Below are 19,951 nucleotides of genomic sequence, written 5' to 3'. Positions count from 1 at the left end.
CCTTCTCCATCACGATGTGCCTGTCCACCCACTAAGGTCCTCTGATTCTGGCACTCTTGTTGTGCCCCACACTAATCTACACTCCATGGGTGACAGCAGGGCCTTCAGCTGTATAGCGCCCAGACTCTGGAATGACCTACCGAAATTAATCAGGTCAGCTGACTCCATGAATTCTTTTAAAAAAACAACTCAAAACTCATCTGCTCAGGAAGGCTTTTAGCTCTACTTGACTTTATTACCCTTCTCTCAGTTTACCTCTCTGTCAAGATGCTCATGTAACCTGTGTGTGTGTGTGAGACCATCAATTATGTTGTCTGTTAGGCTTTTTTTCTCTGAATTTACTGTCTTAATCTTCTTTATTTATTTATCTGGTTTGTACAATGTTATATACTGTATACCTTGCCGTTTTTTCTTAAACTCTGTAAGTGCCTTGAGAATGGGGAAGGTGCTATATAAATAAAATGTATTATTATTATTATTATTATTATTATACATATACATATATATTATGGCAGGCAGCCGGGGTTCATGCCCAGCCGGGACGCCCCTGCACTGTATCTTCAGGGGCAGCAGCTCTGGACGGAGAAATACCTCCCCCTGGACGCTAGATGGCCGCCCCCCTGGGTTGTTTCTCGGGATAGGGGTGGAGATTCGTTGTCCCCGTCTCTACGCTTGTATCAATGGGGCATCGACACACATCCTCCACCCCCGTACCTGTCACGAGGAGGATTCCCTGTTCCTCCGCAGGAAACACAGCGCCGTGGAGATCGTCCGGGCCTTCATCAACCGGGGAATGTCTGAGGCCAAAGAAAGCAATCAGGTTGGCCTCACTCTAACAGGTATCCCGCCCCTCGGCGTCTAGGAGGTAGGTAGATGAAAAAGGAGAGTAACATTCTCTGGGCCCATCACCTGAGAGCCCGTCACCTACCTCCTGCTGTAACCTGTGATGCTGGCCAGCGTGGCGGTGTCGGCCGGTCAACCTTGGAGTCCAGCTGGACCTCCTCTTCCCCATCAGCATCCTTTGGGGTTTTCTGGTAGTTATCCTGCGGCCTCCCTGCCACGTGAGTGCACTTTGGTGTGCGGTCTCGGGGCACGCTTCCTGCACGACTGTGCTGTACACGTGCCCCCGCTGTTGTGCCGGGTCCTTACACAAATTTTTTAACAGGTCCCAGCCCAAAAAGACGGACCGGAATCCTGCTGGCTACGCCAGTGTAAGAAGACGCTATATAGCACCTGACCCGACACAGATTGACACGGAGGCACGGGTAAAATAAAACAAACTATTTATGTTACTTCAGCTGGAGGGCATGTCTTAACCATAATCCCTCCAGCCACAACACAGTCCCCAACACAACTCCTCCCTGGCAACCTTGTCCTCTACCTCCCGATTCTGGCTCCTCGAATGGTGGCTGCTGGCCCCTTTTATAGTTCACCCAGAAGTACTCCAGGTGCTTGATTGCCATGTTCCGGCTGCCTGCGGGTCCCAACAGGGCTGCACCCAACTCCAACTCCCATGGAGCCCTGCGGGAACCCGAGTCACCATTGCAACCCAGGGGGCGGCCATCTAGCATCCAGGGGAAGGTATTGCACCGTCCAGGGCTGCTCCCCCTGAAGATACAGTGCAGGGGCTTTTTAATGAGAGTATAGAATAGAATAGAATAGAATGCCTTTTATTGTCACTATACACTGTGGAATATAGAGGGCGCTATCATCCCCTTGAACCTTTAGACGATACGTCAGACACCAGGTAAAAGTCCAAATAATTAAATTTATTGTTATAATAATGTGCACCAAACACCTCCACTCCACAATACTCCAATAAATCAATAATCACAATAACAAATCCTCCACTCCTCCCAGCAGCTCTGTCAAACTACCTCCCAACTCCGGCTCAGTCTGCTGGGGTTTCCCATAGTCCTTTTAAAGTCTCTGACCCAAAAACATTCAATCTCCGGGTCATATGCTGTCTTCAGGTCTTCCGGAAGTACTGAGGGTATTCCGACTTCGTGACTCCTAAGTACTTCCGGGTTAACGTCACCATAATAGTCCCAGGGTTCTTGGTGAGCTCCCCCTGGCGGCAACCACGGCACCCAACAGGGCTGAAGAACCGGACTCCATGTCCCATGCTGCCCTGCGGGAATCCTGGGAACCATTTCTGTCCAGGGGAGCAGCCATCTAGCGTCCCAGGGGATGTAGTGCCCTAAAAAGGCTCTCTCTCTTAGTTGAGGGACGTCCCGGCCAGACTGAAATGCCGGCTGGCCTCACAACACATGCACAATGAGATTAAAAGCAGCTCCTTCAGAGCACACATATATGTAGAACACAACAAGTAAATAAACAAATGGTGCAAAAAGTTGTAAAAAGTTGCAAAACAGTTGCAAAAAAAATTCTGTGACGCTATATACATATACATATGGAAAGAATAATAACTACTGCACTATTGGGTTATTGCATATTATTTAGATACTGGAAAGAATAAATAACTATTGCACTATTGGGTTATTGCACATTATTTATATATTTCACAATTTATAACATCAAGTCAATGAAACTTGTGGGCTGTTGATCTGATCAGTTAAGTAGCGGAGGGGCTTGTTAATCAGTTTAATGAAATGAACAAGAGGTGCACTAGTAGGGCGACAATGAGACGAGCCCCAAAACAGGAATGAATTGCTTAACAGGTGGTGGCCACTGACATTTCTCCCTACTCATCTGTTTTTTCACTATTTGTGCATTTGGCTACGGTCAGTGTCACTACTGGTAGCATGAGGCCATGCCTGGACCCTACAGAGGTGACATAGGTAGCCCAACTTCTCCAGGATGGCATATCAATAAATGCCAATGCCAAAAGGTTTTCTGTGTCTCCCAGCACACTCTCAAGGGCATGGAGGAGATTCCAGGAGACAGACAGTTACTCTAGGAGAGCTGGACAGAGCCCCTGGTAAAAGGTCCTTAACCCATCAGCAGGACCGGAGGAACAGGATGAGCCCAGCCAGAGCCTACAAATTGACCTCCAGCAGGCAGGCCACTGGTGTGAATGTCTCTGACCACACAGTCAGAAACAAACTTCATGAGGGTGACCTGAGGGCCTGACATCCTCTAGTGGGCCTTGTGCTCACTGCCCGGCACTGTGGAGGTCGATTGGCATTTGCCATAGAATACCAGAATTAGCAGGTTCACCACTGGCAGGCGCCCTGTGCTTTTCACAGATGAGAGCAGGTTCACCCTGAGCACATGTGACAGACATGAAAGGGTGAGGAGAAGCCATGCCTGTAATATCGTTCAGCATGACCGGTTTGGTGGGGGGTCAGTGATGGTCTGGGGAGGCATATCCATGGAGGGACGCACAGACCTCTGCAGGCTAGACAACTGCACCTTTACTGCCTTTAGGTATGGGGATGAAATCCTTGCACCCCTTGTCAGACCCTATGCTGTTGTAGTTGGTCCTGGGTTCCTCCTGGTGCATTACAATGCCCAGCTTCATGTGGCGAGAGTATGCAGGCAGTTCATGGAGGATGAGGGAATTGATAAAATTGACTGGCTCCCACGCTCATTTGCCTGACCTCAATCCAATAGAACACCTCTGGGTGGGACATTATGTTTCAGTCCATCCAGTGCCTCAGCCTGTCCAGGAGCTCAGTGATGCTATGTACCAGATCTGGGAGAAAATCCCCCAGGACACCATCCCATTAGGAGCATCCCTAATCAATCCCCCCAGCCCCCAGCCCCCGACATTGTCAGGCATACATGCAAGCACGTGGGGACCATGGGTGCAATTTGGAGTTGCTGCAATAAAATGTACTAGACTGCTGTGTTATTTTTTCACTTTGATTTCCAGGGTGTCTTTGAATTCAGCCCTCTGTAGGTTGATAATTTTAATTTCCATTAAACAATGTGGCATCCTTTCATTCCTAACACATTACCATATCAGTCCATATCAGTAGAGATATCCAGTAGGATATTTTTTTCCCATTGAGATCTGATGTGTTTTCAAAGTGTTTTTTTAATTTTTTGGAGCAGTTTATATATATATATATATATATATATATATATATATATATATATATATATAGATATAGATAGATAGTTTCTCTGTGGGTTCAACCCACCGCAGGACACACACAAACACACCCACACACCAAGCACACACTAGGGCCAATGTAGAATCGCCAATCCACCTAACCGGCATGTCTTTGGACTGTGGGAGGAAACCGGAGCGCCTGGAGGAAACCCACGCAGACATGGGGAGAACATGCAAACTCCACGCAGGGAGGACCCGGGAAGCGAACCCAGGACCCCTAACTGCGAGGCAGCAGCGCTACCACTGCGCCACCGTGCCGCCCGGGTTCATCATGCAGTGTTTAATTTAATAAAACACTTAATAGAAAAATGTGACAGACTGAAAATGGAACGTTTAAGGCTTCAGATCATTTGGATGACATCCTTGAAAGGGAAAAAAATCTACGATATAAGAACCTTACATTGCAGACTAGCAAGCCATAAAATTAAATAACGTCTGAGATTGACAAGTATTGCTTTCTAATTAAGCAATTGGGTTTGAATGAAAACCTGTAGCCATTGCGGCTCTTCAGGACCGACATTGCCCGCCCCGGTCTATAACATTGCACTATAAACGGCGGACTCTAAGACCCAGAGAATGCCATCAAGACGGGATGTTTGGCAGCTGTGGCGTCAGACATTGGGCGGAAGTGGATCTGAGGACGGTTGAGCAGCACGGGCGGACAGCATAATAACACTGTTTGCTTGTTTCCTCCTCTGTGTAAGATTTGTTTGCAGCTCCAAGGTTTTAAGGTAAGACAAGTTTGCACAGTTCCCAAATTTTGCAACGTTACTAGCTGTTATCTTGTACAGGTTTGTGAAACAGTGCAGCGTTTCCGTCCGGTAACGTTTCGTTTTCCGGTCCTTGTAACGGAGCTTGGTGTTCTACCTTCCTAACAAGGTTGCTGCACAGTTTACAGAATAAGTGATTTTGTTGACATTAATTAAAACGTGCAATATTATATTACGACAGTTGGTAAAGAAATGAATAACAGTAAATATGGATATGATTGCATGCTGAGGAAATAGCCTACAGACCTGGACGTCAACTAAGATAAGTTAGTTTGATAGTTGTATTTTATCATGAAAGCCTCGCAATGCCATTAGTAAAAAAGTTAATTTATATAATAATTCTATTTATGTTTGTTTGTATAAATGTGTGTGTGTGTGTGTGTGTGTATATATATATATATATATAACAGTACTGTGCAAAAGTTTTGGGCAGGTGTGAAAAAAATGCTGTTTCAAGAAGACAGTTTCATGTCATGGCAAGATTGAGCAAAGCAGCAAGACACAAGGTAGTTATACTGCATCATCAAGGTCTCTCCCAGACAAAGATTTAAAAGCAGACTGGGGTTTCAAGATGTGCTGTTCAAGCTCTTTTGAAGAAGCACAAAGAAACGGGCAACGCAGAGGATTGTAGACGCAGTGGTCGGCCAAGGAAACTTAGTGCAGCAGATGAAAGACACATCAAGCATATTACCCTTTGAAATCGGAAGATGTCCAGCAGTGCCATCAGCTCAGAACTGGCAGAAACCAGTGGGACCCAGGTACACCTATCTACTGTCCAGAGAAGTCTGGCCAGAAGTGGTCTTAATGGAAGAGTTGCAGCCAAAAAGTCATACCTCCGACATGGAAACAAGGCCAAGTGACTCAGGTTGCACGAAAACATAGGAACTGGGGTGCAAGAAAATGGCAGCAGGTGCTCTGGACTGATGAGTCAAAATTTGAAATATTTGGCTGTAGCAGAAGGCAGTTTGTTCATTGAAGGGCTGGAGAGCGGTACTCATTAATGTCTGCAGGCAACAGTGAAGCATGGTGGAAGTTCCTTGAACGTTTGGGGCTGTATTTCTGCAAATGGAGTTGTAGATTTGGTCAGGATTAATGGTGTTCTCAATGCTGAGAAATACAGGCAGATACTTATCCATCATGCAATACCATCAGGGAGGCGTATGATTGGCCCCAAATTTATTCCGCAGCAGGACAACGACCCCAAACATACAGCCAAAGTCATTAAGAACTATCTTCAGCGTAAAGAAGAACAAGAAGTCCTGGAAGTGATGGTATGGCCCCCACAGATCCCTGATTTCAACATCATCGAGTGTGTCTGGGATTACATGAAGAGACAGAAAGATGTGAGGAAGCCTACATCCACAGATTTGTGGGTAGTTCTCCAAGATGTTTGGAACAACCTACCAGCCGAGTTCCTTCAAAAACTGTGTGCAAGTGTACCTAGAAGAATTGATGCTGCTTTCAAGGCAAAGGGTGGTCACACCAAATATTGATTTGATTTAGATTTCTCTTTTGTTCATTCACTGCATTTTGTTGATTGATGAAAATAAATGATTAACACCATTTTTGAAAGCATTCTTTGTTGACAGCATTTTGCCACACCTGCCTAAAACTTTTGCACAGTACTATATATATATATATATATATATATATATATATATACACACACACACACACACACAGTAATCCTCCTCGATCGCGGGGGTTGCATTCCAGACCCCCCCGCGATAGGTGAAAAATCCTCAAAGTAGAAACCATATGTTTGTATGGTTATTTTTATATATTTTAAGCTCTTAGAAACTCTCCCACACTGTTTATAAATATTCTCCGCACAGTTATACAGTAAACCCTTGTTTATAGTGGTTGATTTGCTCCAGACAGATAAATGAATTTCCAAGAAGTAGGTTTTTTTATTTAGAAATCTAATATTTTTGCAGTTAGAGCATTGAAAACCTGTTTACCACCGTCTAAATATGTTTTTTAACATTATTAGAACCCTCTAGACATGAAATAACACCCTTTTAGTCAAAAGTTTAAACTGTGCTCCATGACAAGACAGAGATGACAGTTCTTTCTTACAGTTAAAAGAATGCAAACATATCTTCTCTTCAAAGAATGCGTGTCAGGAGCAGAGAATGTCAGAGAGGGAGAGAGAGTAAACAATCAAAAATCAATAGGGCTGTTGCGCTTTTAAGTATGCAAGCACCGCGATAAAGTGGCGCAATGAAGGGATCAATGTGAAGGTAGCCTTTCAGCATTTTTTACAGGCGCATCCGTATCTTCTAAGAAAACAGCCACTGTGCAAACAGCTCCTCTGCTCACACCCCCTCCGTCAGGAGCACATAATGGGGCCAATCATATGCCTCCCTGATGGTATTGCATGATGGATAAGTATCTGCCTGTATTTCTCAGAGAGAGTGAGAGGGACAGAGAAAAGCAAATAATGAAAAATCAATACGGGCTGTTAGAGCTTTTAAGTGTGCAAAGCAGCACGCGGGAAGCATATCGTATATCATTGAGGAGTTTTATTTAATATGTAATACGTGCTCTGATTGGGTAGCTTCTCAGCTATGCGCCAATAGCGTCCCTTGTATGAAATCAACTGGGCAAACAAACTGAGGAAGCATGTAACATAAATTAAAAGACCCATTATCCGCAGAAATCCGCGAACCAGCGAAAAATCCGTGATATATATTTAGATATGCTTACATTTAAAATCCGCGATGGAGTGAAGCCGCGAAAGTCAAAGTGAGATATAGCGAGGGATCACTATATATATATATATATATATATATATATATATATATATATATATATATATATATATATATATATATATATATATATATATACACTAAAGGCAAAGCTCTGACTTACTAATTCTCCAACTTCCCGTGTAGGTAGAAGGCTGAAATTGGGCAGGCTCATTCCTTACAGCTTACTTACAAAAGTTAGGCAGCTTTCATTTCCAAATTCTACGTGTAACGGTCCTAACTGGAACCTACTTATGTACATATATACAGCAATAGCCTGCAGCTCGGTCGCCGTGTGAGTTGCGTCCCACATTGTCACGCCTCCCACGGATTTGAGTGCCTGCCCATATAAGGCCGTCAGTCAGCAGCAATCCAATAGACACCCTGCTGCTAAATATTCGCGGGTGAAGGGCTGTGCTTATGCAAACGAAGATAAGGTGGTCAGGGATAGACTAGTGTTTGGCACAAACTCAGCGAAAGTGTGAGAGAAACGTTTAAGTGCCGGGTCTCAGCTAACATTAAATATAGCCCTGGACATCACAAGATCGCATGAGATAGCACAAGCACAGCTGAGAACCTTCAATGCATGTACTCCGAGCGGCTCACGTGAACTGACTGTGAACGCAGTACGCAGAGAACAAGCAAGACCTCCAAAGAGCGCATAGACTTTTGATCACGTGAACATGTCTGCAAAAAGTGGCGTCTCCTGCCCTTCAAAAATACTATAAAGGTTGAGCAGCCGGCACGTAGCTGTGCCGGCCTTTGAGATGCTGAATGCACTTCTGCCTTAAGTGAAAGTAAGCACTTTTAAATTTTTCCTCCTTCCCCTGAGCTATTGCCCAGACAACTGCAAACACGGGATCCCTTTTCTACACCGCGGCAAACTAATATTAAGGCGCTTTGCACTTTCTTTTGCACGTATACGATTACAAGGTCGCGGAAGACACGCACAGGAATAGAGGACCGACAGTGCCATCCCGGCCGGTTAATGGCAGGGCCGTCTCTCCAGTCTACATGAGACCCACCGCGACGGTCCCCAAAAGGAGCTCATATCGTCAGCGAAGACGTCTCTCTACACTATATAAAACAAAAAGGCAAGTTTCCGTTCTTTACACCTTTTTTCCTTTTATCCCAAACCAAAGCCTTTCTCTCTTAACACTGCAGAGTACACAAAACTAATTTTCTTTAATTGCTGGTAATGCTGGTAAGGCACATTACCACAGGCAGAAATTTGAACGTTCACATAGAAAATGTAATTTCTATACCACAGCCGTAGTGTAGCGCCTTTCAAAAGGGATCTACTACCGAGAGATCATCCATATACATTTTAGCTGCTGTTAGTACTACTTACCTGTTGTGTTATACCGTCTTTAAAATGTAGTTTACCCGAAACCACTCCAGTAGTGCTCAATGTATCCTTACTTCTTCTTAAAATGTTAATGTTTTACTGTTTAATAACTTATAGACTAAATTTGATTTTTTTTCCCTTGCACTCAGTGAGTGAAGCCAATGGGTATAGGTATATATATATATATATATATATATATATATATATATACCATTGGCTTCACTCACTGAGTGAAGCTTTTATAGCTTTTTTCCTGCAACAGATGTTAACTAAGCCTTGAAAGTTGATTCAAATAATTCCTGCAGGTGTCTCAACTTTGGTTGATTACTCACAAGACCTCTGTCTGTATAATAGCAGTGTGTTGCTACACTCTCAACAGCTTTATTTGGACAATAGTGCACTGTATATTACTGTCATAATGATGAGAAAAAGGTAAATAACAAAGGACAACAATCTGACCATCCATGTGTTTATATAAGGTTACTGATTGTCACTTGATCAGGTGACTGCGAAGATATTTTAAATTCATCTCGATCTTTTCGTGGGGGAGCAGATTTTGCCTGTAAGAATATGCTTTCAAATTTAACTTTAGTCAACTGTCCAATGCAATAATGGTTAAACCAAAGTCAGATTCAGGGTGACACATAATACTACACTTTACAGCCCAAAGTATTCTGCTGCCATCTAGTGGATGAAATAGCATCATGCTGTGAAAAAATATATATACTAGGGGGTTACCCCCTGCTTGCCAGCCACTTCGCGTCTCTGCCACTCGTGCTGTGAAGAGGGGGACTGAACGCACCCCAAGGAGACGCGGTCGCTGCTCCAAAACCCCCTCTTAAACGGTAATATAATGGGAAACCTCCTCTTTGCTTGATCAGCTGCTGGCTTGCTGCCGTGCCGTGCGATCTGCATCTCGCTTGATTCTTCAAACATTTAAAAGCCTGTACAGCAGCTGTCTTTGTCATCTACTCTTTTTTTCTTTTGTTTCCGGCCCCGGGCGTGGTTAAATCTCTTGGCACAAATTCTCCTCTCATGGGACTTGAGTTCTTATTATTTTTTAGTTTATAATTTAAAAACGGAATAAGAATCTGAAAATCTAACAACATCACATTAAAGTTTGATACATTGTGAAAAGTATAGAAGTATATGTAGGTTTTAAAATAAGCCCGATTTAAAGTGTGACAAAAATCGTGAAACAAATGTCACTTTGTACAGTGCTGCAACTGTCAATGTTCATCTCAGGGGAAATGTGGAAGTCACTAAGTTTTGTGCTGTGGTACTCCACAATAATACATGGGGTGGGTTGATTATGTGAATCAGGCACTAACATTTGACCCTGTCATGTACAAGCAACCAAAGAAATATTGTAGGAAAAGTATACAAAAACACACTTATAATGTCCTAATCGCAACATAGTGCTATGTATTGGTTACTGTTTCAAAACATGTCACACAAAGGACATATGCTAAATCTGCATCAGTACAGCAGTGGGCACTAGACAAACCTTCTCTTATGTTGACATGCTGGTATTTACATGTTTTTGTTACATGTAATAACTTTTTTTTTTATTATTAAAAGTAATTGCATTTTCAGTAATCCTAGTCGAAATTAAAGATATAGCTGCAAGACTTGTGTCTTTCAATAATTCTACAAGTTATACATCTTTAGTTGCTAATGTGTAACAGTCCCGTTAATCAATTTTTGAAAATGTGTCTTTACACTTCCTCCTCAGACAGAAAGGAAGCGTTTTAAAATGAGGATGTGGAACTGATGGTTGATGACAATGGCGTTAGGCAGCGAGGTTGCTCCCGCTGTGACTACCATGCTGCACACTTGTCTGCATCACAGTTGTTTTTAATGTAGTGACATGTGATTGTCACTTTAGAAATCTGCTGCCCTGCATGTTCAGCTGTCGCAAGTTAGAGCTTCTCTGTCCGCTGACCTTTGAGATGATGTGATGCTTTGCTTAAGATCTTAATAAAGCCTAGGTTCAAAAACTTTTGGTGTAAGTATACTGCAGTTCAAAAACCTGCATCATTTGTGGAAAGCCCTTGTTTCAGCAACGATGTAGGGTCTTTATATCTTTACAAATAAAAACTGCTTTAGATTCAGTTGTTTTTTTGGGCACCAGATGAGTTAAATGGAAGCTTGTGGCTGCCTACCATTTCCAGTTTGGATTGTTCAGACTCTTTGTTTGGCTGTCAACTGAGATTATGTTTATGGGTGACGTCTGGATAAATGATTTCTCAAATTTGTTGTGTTACAACAATATTTAACTTCTGAGCTGCACAACTTGCATATAGCTTTGCTTTTATCCACTTTTCTTTACCGATGCAGTGTGGCGCTGCCTTAACAGGTACATTAGCAACATTTATTGGATCTGACACTAAAACAGAGATAAGCAAAAATTTACATATAGTAATTGAGCAGGATAGAGATTCAGAAGATCGACCTTGAGACTTTGAGAATCGATATTGAATCGTTTAAATGAAAAATAAAGATCAGCAAATCGATATTTTTCCCACTCCTCCACACAGTTCTTTCAGCCGTGATATTTGTGGAGTGTCTTGCATGCACAACCCATTTTGAATCATCCCATAGCATCTCAATGGGATTCAGATCTGGGTTTTGACTTGGACATTCCTGAACTCTTCGTTTCTTTCTTTACAGCCATTTCTTGGTCGATTTACTGGTATGCTTTGACTCATTGTCGTATTGCAGGGTCCATTTTCAGTTTATCTTAAATTTTCTGATAGACGATCTAATATTCTCTTCAAGCACCCTCTGGTACAATGAAGAATTCATAGTGGATCTAATTTGTGCAGCCTTGTTCTTATGTTAAACTCATGCACGTTGATATCAATAGCAGCAAGAGCTACACTACCTGTAGGATCCATGATTAAGGTTCTTAGAGACTTCTTTCATCATCTTGTGCTCTGCTCTTAGGCTGAACTTGCTGGGGTGGAGAGGCCTAAACAAGTTGGCAGTTGTTTGAAATTCTTCTCCACTTGTAGATGATCTTCTGGGCAGTGGAATGGTTCATTTCCAATTGTTTGGACATTTTCTTAAATCCCTTTCCAAACTTGTGTACATCAATAACCTTCTTTCTGAAGGCTTCAGAGAGATCTTTCGACCTGGACATGGTGTCCACACACACTGCAACAATAAAGAGCAAACCAATGTCTAAGGTTTAAATCTTACAGGTTCTAACAAGAGCTTACCTAATGATGATCTGATCATTTGTGCCTGATTTGCTGCACCTGATTCTAATTTTAAATGTAACAACAATAATAATAATTCTTTACATTTATAGGGCACTTTTCCCACATTCTCCTTGTGCAAAATTTTCCGTAATGTTTAAATTATACAGTACAATTTAAATCATACAATCGACTACAAAATGTTAATGTGGAATTATGTTTGTTATACTGTTTTAAATTCTCTTTGTCTAAAGATTCTGTTTAAGTGAAGATCAAATCTTGATTTGTCCATATTTATTAAAAAAATGTTAATGGTGTGTGCTTTTTCACGACTGTATATAGAATTTTATTTTGTCCAGCATACTTTGTTTTTCATCTCGGCCAAGATATAATAATGAAAGTTTAAACCATTATATTGCCTTCTTTGTATTACCCAAACAACTCAATTCACATTTCTTCTAAAACATCATGCCCTTAAACGGTCTCATTTGTAATCAGGTTCCTTAAGGTAATAAATTGACAAGACAAAACTAATTCTGTTTAAATATGGTTATGCTCATACTTGTATAGTAATATTTTCTTAATTCACAAATACACAAATCTCCTGTTTTGTGACATGCAGCAACTCCATCAGATTCGCTTTAAAGCACCAAGAATTATATACCCTAGTCCTAAATAAATACGTCTTGTCACAATATATAAAAAGCATACTTTGAGCTGTAGTCTTTGTTTTATTAATTTCAAATATTAGCAACAGCTGTCTCAATGTGCATTAAAATCCATGTACTCTTAAAATATTCATCAATAAAAATTCAAAAGCCTAATATATTTTAATATATGCAGTCTTTAGCTTTTCTGAACCTTCGCACTGTGACTTGTCCTGCCACCACTACAAGATGCAGTGGTGGCCTAATTGTAGATTTTTGTAGCAATTTGGAAAACGTTATGAATTAATATCAAACAAGTCTTGGTGTACTGTTGTATGTGAAATTTCATTAGCATTTATGGCTTGTTACCAAGACCCAAATTACAAACAACAATCAAAAGGAATTCTTTTTGGGATTAACGGCTAGTCAAAATAGTTTATAGCAACAGAACTATTGTGTGCATATATTTTTACAATAGGAGTTAAAGGCCGATAAAGTGATTTCATTGATTTCACAAAGTAAGTTCTTGAATGACATGTTGGCTATTAGAAAACACTATCTGCTAAAAGAGTGTTTTCATAGTAAGTTTAAAATAAAACTACTGGTACGTTAGAAATCCAGAGGGGAAGGTTTTTATTTATAACATGCAATTTGTCAGTGGTTCATGACGTTTACCTAGTAACACTTTAGTTTAGGTACTGCAAAAATGCAATTATTAGTCATTTACTCTTATGTAACAAGACATTAATGAAGGCTTCTTTAGTAGATCTGTTATTCGTCTCTCTGCTGTGTGGCATATTGACTTTGTGGTAAAATTACTTCATAATATGAAGGATTCACAGGTCATATACTAAACCAGTAAAGGCGTACTGCATGATAATGTACAGTGAATACACTTCCCCTATACTTTTCATCCTTTCTCTGTACGTTTAGCATTTGTTTTCTCAGAGGTTGATGGCTTTGCTGCTTCGTGAGCAGCTCTTGGTTTCTCCACTCTAGTGGCTCGCTGCTTCTCTTCTGTCAGCATTTTCTTGGGTTAAAACTGATTAAGTCGTTTTTTGTGTTGCAATTACTTAGTACGTATTTTTTCATTTTTCATTTAAGCTGGCACTTAAGTCTTCAGTCTGCCTCAAGAATGATTTAAGATATGAAGTGGTAGGGGAAGTAACGGCGAAGGTAGTAGGGATTAGAATGGCGCACGGCCGCTCAGCTGCGTGCTGCCGAGAGTTGATTCTACAATAAAATAAAATAAAAACAAAAACTGTAATACAAATCATCACCCCAAAAGCGAACAGTAGAGGTCATATAGTACTGTATATGTGTACCAAATTTCAGGTCAATAGTTCAAACGGTTTGCGAGCTACAGGTGATTTAAAATCCTGGACAGCCAGGGTAGAGTATTACATAAGAAGATATGAAATATCAAGGAAAATGTGTTTCAGTTAAGCCACCACAGACAAACTCCAAAGTGATGTTATGTTCATAGATCTCGTTGCAGAGACGAATAAACACTTTACTGATGCTTTCTAAGTGTTATGAAGACTCAAAGAAGTGTTTAAGGAATTGTTACAAACAAGGGGTACCTTGGTATACGTCCGCTGTGGAATAAGTCCATCTTGGCATACGTCCTGTTTGGACACGAAAAATTTTGCTTGGTATACGACCTTTGTTTGGAATACGACTTGCGTGCTAGAACATACATCGCGCGCTACCCTTGTTTACCTCTCTCGGGACAAAGTCATGACTGCCCACGAGCGTCACTACGCCAGTTGCTAGCATTCAGTGAACAACCCATGCGCTACCCTTGTTTACCTCTCTTGAGACAAAGCCACGACTGCCCACTAAGCGTCAGTACGGCAGTTGCTAGCATTCCGTGAACAACCCGCGCTATAACTCTGTGTGAATTTTCACTTGATTTTGTGTTTTTTCGCGTAAATTTGACTTGATTGTTGAAAAGTATGAAGGTGGCATGCGTATCCAGGACATGGCTGCTGCATACCGTATGCCAAGAATGACGGTATCTACGATTGTGCAACACAAAAGTTATTAAAAAGTAAAGTGAGGTTAAGTTTTCATTTATTTCATCTAATTGCTTTTGTATTTATGTATTTTAGTATTAAGCAGTGTTTTAAATTATTTTATACAACCCCATCAATGTATAATATGCCAATAATAATAGGATTTTTTTTCATGGTAACGGATTAATAATTTTCCCTTTATTTCTTATGGGAAAAATTTGTTTGGTGTACGTCTTATTTGGTATAAGTCAAAGGATCTTCAACGGATTAAGGACGTATACCAAGGTACCACTGTACTGTAATAGTAAATTACTAATGGATGCATTTTTGCAGTACTGAAACCAAAGTGTTACCACTTACCTTTAATGAAAATGGGTAACTACTGTGCTCTTCAGTCTTTGTTAGGTGGGGTTCATTACTGAGATCTCAGCAGTGCATATTGTGGAAAAGGTTTTTGATACTAATGGTGTTAAGATTTAGCATAGCATGCAAAATTTTGCCAGATTCACTGGTAATCCACATAACGTGTCTTTGTAAGCTCTGTTAATGGCAGAAATGTGCATTTTACCTTCACGAAGGTGTTTGTTTTTGTATGTTTATAATGACTGCCTTTACAACAATGTATGCAGTAGTCTTGGTGCTCACTCCATAACTTTATGCCAAGACAGATTTTTTCACATTAGTAATTCATGTTTTGTTCCTTTTTTTTTAATAGGCTGCTGGCTTCTTTACAAAATATAAATCTTTTATGGTGATCAGCATCAGTGAAAAACATTTCTCATAAAAAATGACATGCACTTTGGAGAAAATTTTGGGAGATGCCCGAACTCTGCTGGAGCGTCTGAAGGAGCATGACACAGCTGCAGAGTGTCTGATTGACCAGTCAAGTATTTTGAACCAGCGCATTGAAAGCATGAGGGAAGTGGGGGCTACAGTGCTGGAGAAGGTATTCACAAGGCTATAAATGTCTTTGGAATTGTTTTTACTTGTAAATTCTTCAACAGTTTGGGAGCTTATCTCACAATGTTATGAATCTGAAATATGTTTTTTTTCCTGCCAAGGGAGCAACTGTGTAATGTTTATTATTAACGCAACGCTTGTTAAGTTTAAGTGTCTCTATCAACTGAGTCCCTTCTGGGGGGAAAAAGCAGAAAACATCTTGAGATGAGACATTAGTACCCGTAATTGCACTACTACCCCAAAGGGATGCGCACCATTATTTTGTCAAGTAGTTTAAATTACTGAGCACAGAAAAAGAGGCATGCTTAAATAAACTATTTTTTTTTTTTTTTTTTTTTTGGATTATTCCTCTTTAATTCAACAGATTTTCAAAAATGTTTTTGTTTCACCATTTTTGTTTTTGATGAAATATTACCTTTTTTTTAATTCACAAGTTTTCTTCACTGTGGACAGCATAAAAAGGATACATTTATAGTTTTCTTTTTGAGCTGTAACTTTGTCCCTGTCCAAGCTGTATGGTTCAGCTATAGCTCATTGGAAAGCTCAACAGGAGAACGTTTCAATTGCACGGTCAATGGTACTTTTGCATAAGATAGATCAATCATTTTTTGGCTACTTTTGCCTTTTGAAAAAATCATGAATAGCATGGCGTAAAAATTCGGTACTACAGCATGAGTTGGGAAAACCTTGTGTCTACTATGGTACAAAAGGACCCCGGATGGGATGGCAGTCCATTACTATCTCTTGTCTGTAACTGAGCTTTTGAATTACATTTTTTTTTTTTTTTTTGGTAGTGTAGGACAAGTTGCAGTCCCTATTTGATGCCTACAAAATCCAAGACAGGTTATGGGTGCTCACCGCATAATGCACATAAGCTGACCTGATATGCAAGCAACTTTGCCATTATACATTTTCAATTAGGCAGAGTACCATCTTAATTTGGATCATATTAGTTAGACAAAAAGAAAATGATTTTGTTAGGAAACCTAATTACATTGAACCCTTTCAAAATTAAATATTTATCTGCTTATACTAACTACTTATCCTGTGCTTGGTGATGGGAGATAAAGTAACATAAAATACATACACATTGACATTGTTTTTACTTTTCTGATAAATTAGTATACTGAAATAAATCACATTTTATCATTGTGAATTATTAATACATAGTATATTTAAAGTAAATTGCAAAAAATATAAGTTAAACTATCGGCATAAAAATGATTTTCTGTGTTTCAGATTACTTAGGTTTTTGTTATGCATTTAGGTTTTAGTTATGCAGTAGAAGTTCAATCATATTTATAAGTATTTATATGTCATATAATAATAACTAAGAAATCATAGGTCATTATTGTTTGGTGTATAGATGTATGTGTTTGACTAGCTTTTAATGTTTTTTTTGATAATGTGTGTTTACAGCAACAGGAGGATAGTGCTGAGTTTAAGGACCTATTAAAGTACAAACCTCACATCCTCCTCACACAGGAAAACTCGCAGATTAAAGAGCTGCAGCAGGAGAACAGAGGTAAGAAATGAAGGTATGGCCGGAAGACATAAGGCTTCTTGCCAATTATTTTACGTGTTCTGAAATGTGGTATTGTAAGGGTAATTTTGAAATGTAGCAGTAGGTGGTTGGTTACAGTCAAACGGTTTGTTAGTGTTTAATTATTTTGAATTGTTTTAGTTAAACTTTATAAAAGCTAAATATTCAGGAAATCAGGACTTAAGTGACTTCTAAGATGCATTAATCTGTTGGAAAACCCCCACATCTATGAATTTCTTCATTTGCTGTTCATTATCCTCTTTAATAAGCACGAAAATTCAATGTGCATTTTTGCAGCAGAGCATTATTTTGTTTGTTCCCTTCCTTTTAAATAAAAGTGAATAACCTACTGAAAGAGAAGGTAGCAGTAATTTTTATCTTTGATATTCAAGCAAAGCTATGCTGTTTTTGTTTTGTTCCATTTCTACACTATTTTGGGTAGCATGCCACCAAATGACAGACTGCATTAAATATATTTGTGCTTTATAAAACTAATTTTTCATTGTCAGTTTTTCATGAGTAGCCTGAGAGAACCCCTTGATGGTTTTGTGCACTTAATCATCTAAACATAATGAGAATAAGTCAAGTGTCTCTCTCTATCTCTCTGGTTATTTTAATGGTTATTTATATACAAAAAGATGTGGCTGAAGTTGCAGCTGACATTGTTTTTGTCATTCCTCTCAATTTAAAAGTCTATCTTTTTTTTTTTTTTGTGTACTTCTTCTTTAACTCCTATTAACACCTGCTGGGTGTTAAATTCTGTCCTGTTGGGCTGCAGTGGGTGCTTATTTTCACAACAAAGAATCTATTAATCTATTATTAATTTCTGATTTCAGCCGAGTTCTTTGACTCGTTAGGCTCCTCGTTTTTCTATCCATTTATTTATTGTGAAGAAAAATTAAGTTAGATTATAACATTTAGCAATATATACAGGATTGCATAGGCTACTTATTTAGTGCTAGCTTCTCGTACATTTTTTTTATTTCTTTAAAAGGTCATCATTTTAAAATGAACAAACAAATGTTTGTACATTTATTTTCTGAACTACATTATTTAAATATACCTGGATTTGTGGCAGTTGTGCTTGTACACTTACAGTACATAGACACACTCACTCATGCACACAGGTTCAGTAGAGACTTGCCAAATCTTCCTAACTTTGCATCTTTGGGAGGAAGCCCAAGCATGTATTTACATCTTACTCTGTGAGACAAAATGTTATTTCAACTGTTCCAAAGTACATTTAAAATAAAGCTTCAACAATAAAAAGTCTACAGCATAGCTCCAAGTCCAAATTTCTGCAGGAATACAATATTCATGTTGCAGCAATGAGGGTGGAACTTCAGGCGTGGCCATCAGTTACAATCCATTAAAATATTTAGAAAAACATCCACCCATTATCCAACCCACTATATCGTAACTACAGGGTCATCGGGGGTGTCTGCTGCCAACCATCCCAGCCAACACAGAGCGCAAGGCAGAAAAAAAACCCCGGGCAGGGTGCCAGCCCACCTCAGGGCACACACACTCGCACACCAAACACACATTAGGGACAATTTAGAATCACCAATGCACCTAACCTGCATGTCTTTAGACTGTGGGAGGTATACCCACGCAGACACGGGGAGAACATGCAAACTCCATGCAGGGAGGACCCGGGAAGCAAACCAGGGTCTCCTAACTGCAAGGCAGCAGCGCTACCCACTGCGTCACCGTGCCGCCCTAGAAAAACATGCATACCATAAAATGTTTCACTACCAAGGCAGGTTTTATTTTGGTTAAGGGAGAAGCGCTTAAAAACTAAAGATCATAGGTTTAAAACGCAAAATCTTTTTTGTCCAAAGTAAGATGCTTAATTTTATTGGGCTTGCACGAATACCTATCTTCTGTTAGTCTGTGTGATCAAGAGGGTCCAGTATTGGTTCCTACTTCCAGCTACCTGTGATCTTGTATTGAATTAAGTGGGATTATAAATGAGTGGAAAAATGCATGGATATCTTGTTATTGTTATGCAGCAGATGAAAATATTGAGATAGGAAATGATATTCACTAAGGAAAGTGTTAAGTAACGTTTTTAAAATTTCATTCCAATAGAGCTGTGGCTATCACTGGAAGAGCATCAGTATGCTTTGGAGTTGATTATGGGAAAATATCGGAAACAAATACTGAATCTAATGATGGCCAAGAAGCAGCTTGATGCAAAACCTGTTCTTCAAATCCACGAGGACCACTCAAAGGTTGCCTTTTTTAAAAAGAATTTTAAATGCAGCAAATAAGCTTAATGGGTGATCCTGTTTGCTTTGCTTTTTGTCTACATATTCTAGAACGTTTCCTAAATAACCTTAATTTAGAACCTGATTATAGTATAATTTTATGGAAATCTCCAGTTATATCCAGCATCAGGCATTTGTCAGACATCATTGATCTTATTTATTTAATAATACATTTTTAAACCTTGCCCTATTTCTCATATTACATGTCCTGCTTTTACACAATTAAAAAGACCCTTTGGGTATCAGGTTATTATTATATTTTATTTATATTTTCAATCACAAATGACAAATGTCTTAGCAAATCAATAGTTGTATCTATACTAATAAAAGGCAAAGCCCTCACTGACTCACTCAC

General features: G+C 39.8%; 1 protein-coding gene across 2 annotated transcripts in view; it reads left to right on the top strand.

The window, feature by feature from the left end:
* Positions 1 to 4,684: 4,684 nt before the first annotated feature.
* sike1 (suppressor of IKBKE 1) overlaps positions 4,685 to 19,951 on the top strand; it is a 32,430-nt gene continuing 17,163 nt past the window's right edge. The window contains exons 1-4 of one of the 2 annotated variants that reach the window (XM_039749405.1): positions 4,685 to 4,812; positions 15,536 to 15,766; positions 17,200 to 17,305; positions 19,418 to 19,560. In XM_039749405.1, coding sequence (XP_039605339.1) covers positions 15,608 to 15,766; positions 17,200 to 17,305; positions 19,418 to 19,560 — 408 coding nt within the window. In that variant the 5' untranslated portion in view covers positions 4,685 to 4,812; positions 15,536 to 15,607. Of the gene's footprint in view, positions 4,813 to 4,976; positions 5,118 to 15,535; positions 15,767 to 17,199; positions 17,306 to 19,417; positions 19,561 to 19,951 lie in introns of those variants that run through there. The other variant, XM_039749406.1, reaches the window with a different exon arrangement.

Source organism: Polypterus senegalus, chromosome 3 (genome assembly GCF_016835505.1).
Source record: "Polypterus senegalus isolate Bchr_013 chromosome 3, ASM1683550v1, whole genome shotgun sequence".
In the NCBI taxonomy this organism is placed as follows: Eukaryota; Metazoa; Chordata; class Cladistia; order Polypteriformes; family Polypteridae; genus Polypterus; species Polypterus senegalus.
The sequence above is the reverse complement of the archived record's forward strand: the minus strand, read 5'-3'. Positions and strand labels throughout refer to the sequence as shown.